This window comes from Sceloporus occidentalis, unplaced genomic scaffold, assembly GCF_023333645.1.
Source record: "Sceloporus occidentalis isolate IW3139 unplaced genomic scaffold, rSceOcc1.0.p SCAF_145, whole genome shotgun sequence".
In the NCBI taxonomy this organism is placed as follows: Eukaryota; Metazoa; Chordata; class Lepidosauria; order Squamata; family Phrynosomatidae; genus Sceloporus; species Sceloporus occidentalis.
In genome coordinates, this window is record NW_028317125.1 from 407,461 (window position 1) to 415,296 (window position 7,836).

Sequence of the window (7,836 nt, forward strand, 5' to 3'; positions counted from 1 at the left end):
TGCTCATTATTAGAGGTTTGAACCTAAATCCAATGCCTCCTTTTAGTATTTTTCCTTTTAAGCTTTGTTCAGTGTAATGTAAATGTCTTTTTTAGTTTGTTCATACTGTGTTACTATATTGGAAAAGCTCTGTTCCACCATTGTATTTTTATTGCATGTTTTTTTATTAAAGTCTAGTAAATCCCATTCCGTAAATGTCTGAGCAGAGATTGTGACAGCGCGTATCTCGTATATTTGGTCATCCTCATTTTATGGAGTGGTTCCACTAAGCCAGAACTGAATCTGCTGTGGACATCCAGAATTTTAACCAATACTGGGCATCATGGGTTTATTTAATGGAACATTTAAAATGCCTCTGAGGATTGATTTAAATGTTTCTTAATTGACTGGTCACAAGTATTGTGTATTGTATTGAGAGACAATTATTTAAAAGCGGTTGATCTATAGAAAGATAGAATTTGACCGCAGATAAGAACGTTTCAAACCTTCTAGTCTAGCCCATTTTCCTAATGTCAAAACTCTGCCCCAGACCTTCACACCACCACAATTGTTGGTATGATGTTCTTATTGTGGAGTACTGTGTTAGCTTTGGGCCAAATGTAACTAGACCCATGTCTTCCCAAAAGTTCCAATCAGGCCACAGAATATTGCCCCAAAAAGCCACGAGGGATCATCAAAGCTTCTAGCAATTGTGAGATGAGACTTTGTGTTCTTTTGGGTCAGCAGTGGTTTTTGTTGTGAAACTCTCCTATGGATGTCATTTTTGCAGTCTCTTCTTTTATTGCGTAATCATGAACACTGACCTTAACTGAGGCAAGCGAAGCCGGCAGTTTACATGTAAGTCTGGGTTCTTTTGTGACTTCCTAGATGAGTCGCTGATGCACTCTTGAAGGCTACTTCTGGCAAGGTTCAACACTGTTCCAAGTTTTAACCATTTGTAGATAATGGCTTTCACAATGGTTTGCTGAAGTCCCAGAGCCTTAGAAATTGCTTTGGAACCCCTTTTCAGACAGATAGATGTCATTGACTTTGTTTGTCATCTGTTCTTGAATTTCTTTAGATCATGGCATCATTTGCTGCTTTTTTAACCATATAGACTACTTCACTTTTCTAGACGGGTTCTATTGATGTTTAGATTCAACAGGGACCGCAGTAATGATGCCTGGGTGTTTCTAGTAAAATTGAACCCAAATTACCAATCGGTCCTTTTTTAGATATTGTTCCATAAAATAGTTCTGCGACATATATATTTATACACAACATGGATTACAGCAACATCTCTAGTTATGGACAAAGGTGCCATTGTTTTGTCACATCTCTTTTATTTGATGAAAACATATAACTAATACAAAACCTCCTTTAACCCCCCCCCCCAACAAAACAAACAAAAAACACAACCAGTTGGTATATTTGTGTGTTTAAAATGTGGCATTGTCCCTGACCACATTGCTGCCAGGCATTTAGAATTTTGATATGTCTGATACGCAGGGGAGGACTGGCAGCATTCAGCCCTGGGTGCTTTCCAGCCAAGTAATGAATCAGCTCTAATAATCATCAGGCTGACAAACCACTCAATGTTCTCTATCCAGTTGAATTCCAGTCACATTTACAGGGAATGGAAACATGCAAAGCCTATAACTACAGCACAGAAAGGATCCAGTCATTATTTAAAGGCTGCCTTTGTTGCACCAAAAACACCCTGGTGCCCGTTTGTGGAAGTTTCAGTTAGTGGCCATAGTCATAGCAGCCTTGGTGGTAATTGATCCTCTTGCCATCCCTCCCCTGACAAAGAGTACCAGACGCATATCGTGCTATATATCCTTGGTTTGCAGCAGCTGTGCTTACTTTATTGCGTGGCTCCTGGTGAACACAATATGCGAAAGCTCAGTTCCTCAGAACGTCCATTGTAGAGCCCTGCGCGGGACTGCTTTTTTAATCCCGCACCCGCCCTCCCGCCCCCGCTGTTTTTAATCCCGCTCCCGCAATGTGGGTGTTCTGCTCCAGCCACCTTTGTGGCCAATCCCGCCCGCTCCCGCCACATTTGTGGCCAATCACGCCCGCCTCCTTACCCGATTTCCCGCGCAGTCCCGCAAGTTGTTCCCTCACAGCGTCTCTTCTCTTGCTCCGCCCAGGAACAAGGCGGAGTCACAGGAAGTGATGTCACATCACGTGACGCCGCCTTGTTCCTGGGCGGAGAAAGATAGGAGACGCTGTTATGGAGCAGCGAGAAGACAGCCTTGCGGGACTGCGCGGGATTACCGGGACCCGCAGATACAGTGCCTGACCGCCCGCTCCCGCTCGCAGCCCCAGCAAGACGGCCCGCGCCCGCAATGCAGTCCTCTAGTCCATTGCTCCCTTTCATGCCAAAGTTATGCTCCAGAGTTCGTTTTCTTTGGAATTCCATAGTGTTACGCATCTGGCGCCAATTGGAATGTGTCTATTAAACATTATGATCATCTTGCCAGATTGCGTGTTCCAACCTAATATAATTAATGGTATTAATATTTGTGTAAGAAAACCCCAACAAGTGACTGTTGTACAAGAGTTCTAGATGTAACAAGATGTCTACACTTTGGCCATGTAAGGGGCTTCATCTTTAGGTGGTTGAGTGGGTTTTTATACCAATGTGGAATCTTTGCCCACCACTCCTGGTTTTCTTGACATCACGGTTCTCATTTCTTGGTGTACTCCATTCCATGGTTTGGAGTTAGGCTGCATAAGGCCAGACTCCACAGAAAGAGTTCGTTGCATCCTGGGTATATTATAACGCTCTTCTCCATTCCTGTGACCGGCATTATCACTCTGGTTTAGCACATTAGTCATGTTGCCTAGAGGTGGGGAAAAAGGCTGTAGTTTTTGCTGATGCTGCAGTTGTTGATGTAGGTGATGCTGCTGTTGCTGTTGTTTCTGCTGCTGCTGCTGCTGCTGCTGGACAAAAGGAGGATAGGAAAACTCACGGTGGATCTCAGGACGAGGCCGCACTGGAGACACCTCTTTGCCATTATTGAGGTCACTGGAAGGAACTGAATCATTAAGGTCACCGCCATGAGCTGAGTCATTTTCAAAGAGAGTACTGGGCAGCTGGTCATGGCTGTGATGAGTAGTCTGGGAAGCCTTGTGAAGAGTGTGGGTTACAGTGACTATCATAAAAATGGAACCCAAAGTCAGGATACAGGAACTGGCGATTCCTGTCTCGATTTCAAACAGAATTAGCATATATAGCGACAGAGCTGTGGAGACAAGAGATTTGATGAGTCTCGCTTTGCAGGCATCGAGAACAAAACAAAGCTGCCTAGCTTATCAACTAGCAGAAACAATAACTTATCACATAATAGTCAATAAAAGGACTGGTTATTCTGGTATGAGCTATACGTAACAAATATCATCGCTACGCTAGCCACTCCAAATGATGTTACGTTCCTGAAGTCCAGTGTTTTTATAGACCTTATGAAGAAAATTAACCTGTAATGGGATACGAGTTTCACAATGGAGCACTCGCTATTTTTATTTTTGGATATTTCCTCTTTAAGGAGGATGTCGGGCCTCGGTCCGGTACTGGAGGCTGCAGTGTGTATCTGAAGTGTACCTTATCAAGCACACATTTTGGATTCCTTTGTAGAAAAATGCAATTGCATTTTGGCCCATGCATTGTGGCCCATGACATAAATAGAGCAATGTACAGTTCTAAAACTCTAGGTACTAAGGAAATCAGATTTTTGTAACAAACATTTAACCGTGTAAATTCATCTGAAATGGTAAACCTGAAATACGTTTACAACAGGTTGCTTATAAGCAGTTACAAAAACGGCTAGCTGTTAAGCAAAAATGGTACAGGTGTTCTGACAGTGATTAATGAATAACTGAATCCAACACTTAAAACAATACATATTTTTTTTACTCTTGTTTTAAGTCATACAGATTTATAGTTTTCAGCATACCTGGGAACTCTCCGGGTTTGACCCGGAGATTGCCGGGTGAGCGCCGCTCCTCCGGGTCAAGACCCGAATCCCCACCCGTTTTTCTTTTAAATGGGGGTGTTTCCCGCTGCCGTCAGAGGGAACGCCCCCGACGTCAGCGGGAACTCCCATTAACGTCACTGGGACCGCCCACCGGCATCAGCGGGACCGCCCGCTGACGTCAGTGTGTAGTCCTGGCCGTGTCCCGGAGCCCAGAAGTTCCCAGGTATGGTTTTCAGTATCTGCATATGTGGGAACTTCCCAGAGTAGGTTATCAGAGGTCCTTCACTTCTGGATGAGCAGCTTCATGAAGAGATGGGGCTAGTAGCATACAAGGGCAGGGCTTGCACCAGACATCTTTAGTAGGGGTGGCCAAACACCACTACCATGTCTGGAGAAAGCAGAAACTGACCCATGGAAGCAGGGCCTCACCCAGAGAGTTCCCAGGTTTGAACATCTGCCACCAATGTTAGGACATTTCTTGCATTTTGTTCTTGGTTACCCAGAATTTCTCAGTGAAGACTGTTTTGGAATCTTGCATCTCAGCATGTGGCAGCAGTTTAAAGCATTAACATCTTTAAACCTGATTAATATGTTATACTAGTTCGTTGTTCTTTTAAAGTGACATTAAATGGTACAGGAATCTCGGCACTTCATTTTCACATATCAATCTCGTCTCACCTGCTAAATACAGTGAAATTCCAAGGCAGAAGAGGCAAACAGCAGACTGCCGAACGCTCCGGTTATCCAAAAGGAACCATTCTCCCCTAAAGAAATCACAATAGAAAATGTCAGATTTTGAAAAATCCCCCCATATGCATTTGCCGCTTTTGACAGTTACCCCACTTTTAGGCAAATACATCCCCTCCAGGGTAGTATAACGAGAATGGGGGCCTCACACTGCCCTTTCAAGTTAGCCACTAACCTTAGGCTCACACCTGACAGTCTAACACCATATGCTGACACACACTAATGCTAACACCACATTCTAACAGAAACACAAAGACACTCTCACTCCTATATGTGTAACAGACAGAAGATTACAATGTGGCTGGATATGCCTGGCCAAACACTAAGTAAGGATAAAATCTAGCATGTGGTCGCGCATATTCAGCTGTTGGCATCACTTATGTTATGAGATGGCCCCTGGTAGTGCTCCTATTAAATTCAATGGCATTTAAGCTTGTATAGAATGAAGTTTACTTTTCTGTCGCAAGAAAAGACAATGCATGCACAAATTGTACTGTATATAGCAAAATGCATTGGTATCCATGCAAAATGAATGCCAATGCATTTTCTATAAAGTAGGTCTTTTCAGGAAACAGAGCCAAGCAGAATCTTGTATTATGTAGAACATGCAATCGGACCTATTTAAAATGTTTGACGTCTATGTGGCTGCCAAGAGTTAATTCCTGTGAAAATACCAACGTGCTAGAAGATGCTTCACGTGGAGCTATTGTTATCAGGGATCAGATCAGAACAAAGAGTTAGCATTTCAAATCTGGGGCAGACATTCATTGAGGCAAAGACCAGGCCATTAAAATGCAAGAATAGAATGTCCTTCCTAAGGGGGGATGGCGGGAGCCCTTATGTTGTGAAGTTGGCTTCTTAACAATCCCTGTGTATCTTTTCAGTACACATATAATCACTCTTTCTCCCGTAGACACTACTTTGATATACGAGCCAGTTCACGATTAGTCTACGCTAGCAAAGCTGTTCTATATGTAAAACACAAGCTTTAAACTCCCTATATCTTAATACTTGGATTAGAATATGCTTTCCATAACATAGGCATAAAGTAATATAGGCGCACACCTGGAACTTTTCACTAGCCCACGTGCACTGTTACAAGTAAGAAATTCAGCACGTGTGTACTTCTATATAATTATATAGGATGTTACAGGCAAAGGGCAAAATGTGGCATTGATATAATGGAAAATCATTTCTATGATGGTGCTATCGAGGGAAAGTGAGAATGCCTAAATAACATAATAATCCTACATTAAAAAATAAAATTTAAATTGAAAAAACTACTTATGTGGGTTAAACAGCATTTCTGTTTTTAAGCTTTTTTTGTATCGGAGTAGCGTTTTTTGTGTCCGGTGTCCTTTCAGAAAGACCAGTAAATATCTGGAACAAACTTCAAATGGAATAAGTAGCAAATTTAGTAAGGTATTGGGATGTGCGTAAACGTCAGACTTAACAGGCTAACCGATTCTAAAAGTTAAAGGGTTACTCCAGCCATCATATGCACTTTTTATGTCTTTGATAGCACTTGATGAATATTTGCAGTGTTCCCCTTACATCTGCATGGGGCGAGTTTGCAGACTCTCCCAATATGCATTTGTCCCTTTGCCTGCCCTTCTGCTATTTTTGGTGTTTGGTTGAACACAAAGAGAACTATATTTCAAGAGTGTTCACATAAAGCAGACATTCTCTTGAGCAGTGCTCTGCATAATATCGCTAATTAATTCAAATTATGCCATTAAGGTCCTGTAGTGCATCGGCAACTAATGAATGCCTCTCAATGAATGCTGCGGCCAGAGCTGTGATGTCACACTTCTCCCATGGAGTGGATGCTCAAAGCCAGTTTGAAATAGGCATTGCACATGCGCATTCAATGCCGAGCCAGGTGGCCAGAGACATCAGGACAGTTGGCAACTAAGCACTGATTGGATGGCGTCAGACCATTGTAGAATAAGATCTGTAGAAACCAGATCAATCACCTTATTTCTTTTTGTACTGCTATGGCAACAAACCCTTCAACCCATAAGTGTCTCAGTGTCCCATGGCAGCTAGCTCCCAAATAATTATAAATGGTGCAATAGTATCTAATTATATAAACAATCTTTGTGATTGGTTACTCATTATTACTTGTAAAGTCATAAATAACAAGAGTAAGAGTCATTTTTAAGATCAAGCACCTGCTCGTTGTGCACTTACCTCCTTGACTCTGGATCTTCTCGGCATACTTCAGCAGTAAAGTAGGAGTGGAGCAGACATAGCAGAAAGCAACTTGTATTCAGAGCAAGACACAAAGATGCCAACACAACAGACGCTGGCAACAGAACTCGACCAGCCTCTGTGCCTAGTCCAGCTGCATGTTCTCCCTGTTTTGCAGTAGACTGGACCTGGAAGATTAGGATGGCCGAAAGAGATGCCATGATGGCAGCCAGTACCCCAAAAAGGGCTAGCACAATTAATGACTGTTGACTGTAATGGGAAGGCATGCTTTATCTCTGTTGCAATCTTCACTCTGCTTCACCACCAAAACAAATGTTGGAGTGAAAGTGGTCCAGAAAAGAAAAGAATGCAGACCCGTTGACCAACAATATATTATTCTTAAATAGCTAACACAGCTTCCTCTCACCCCGACTCTGAAAATAATTTTCCAAAGCGCAATCTCAAAAAGTCTTTGTGGACTGTCTAGCAATCTTAAATTCCTAGGCTATACCATAAACCTATTTATATGTCTTACAAAATCCAATTTATTTTCGGACCTTTCCTGACCACCACCACCAAAAGACACAAAATTAATTTGTTCAATAACTTAAAAAAAGTTGTACATGTACATGTAGTTACATATAACGCTAGTTGCAACCAAAGGTTTCTACATTAAAAATATAGGAAAAAAATGTAAAACAACCAATTAGAAAAAAAAGCATAATGCAGATTTCTAATATAGTTTAAAATGCAGATACATCAAACATGGATACAGATAAAACGTCTTTTGATTGTTTATTCCTCCAACAATTTCATCCAACAATTATTTTTATCAATAAAATGAAAAAATGTCAGTAGAAAAAAATATACTTTATATATATATCCTTAAAAATGTACAAAAAATGGTGATTAACCACTAGTAAAGCGTAATTAAAAC

General features: G+C 41.7%; 1 protein-coding gene across 1 annotated transcript; it reads right to left on the minus strand.

The window, feature by feature from the left end:
* Positions 1-2,616: 2,616 nt before the first annotated feature.
* On the minus strand, positions 2,617-7,186 carry LOC149280842 (transmembrane protein 221-like). The gene is made up of 4 exons (XM_089500026.1): positions 6,900-7,186; positions 4,638-4,723; positions 2,935-3,230; positions 2,617-2,865 (listed from the first exon to the last, which is right to left on the minus strand). The coding sequence occupies exons 1-4, from the start codon at positions 7,184-7,186 to the stop codon at positions 2,617-2,619; spliced, it is 918 nt and encodes a 305-aa protein (XP_089356152.1).
* Between the last annotated feature and the right edge of the window lie 650 nt (positions 7,187-7,836).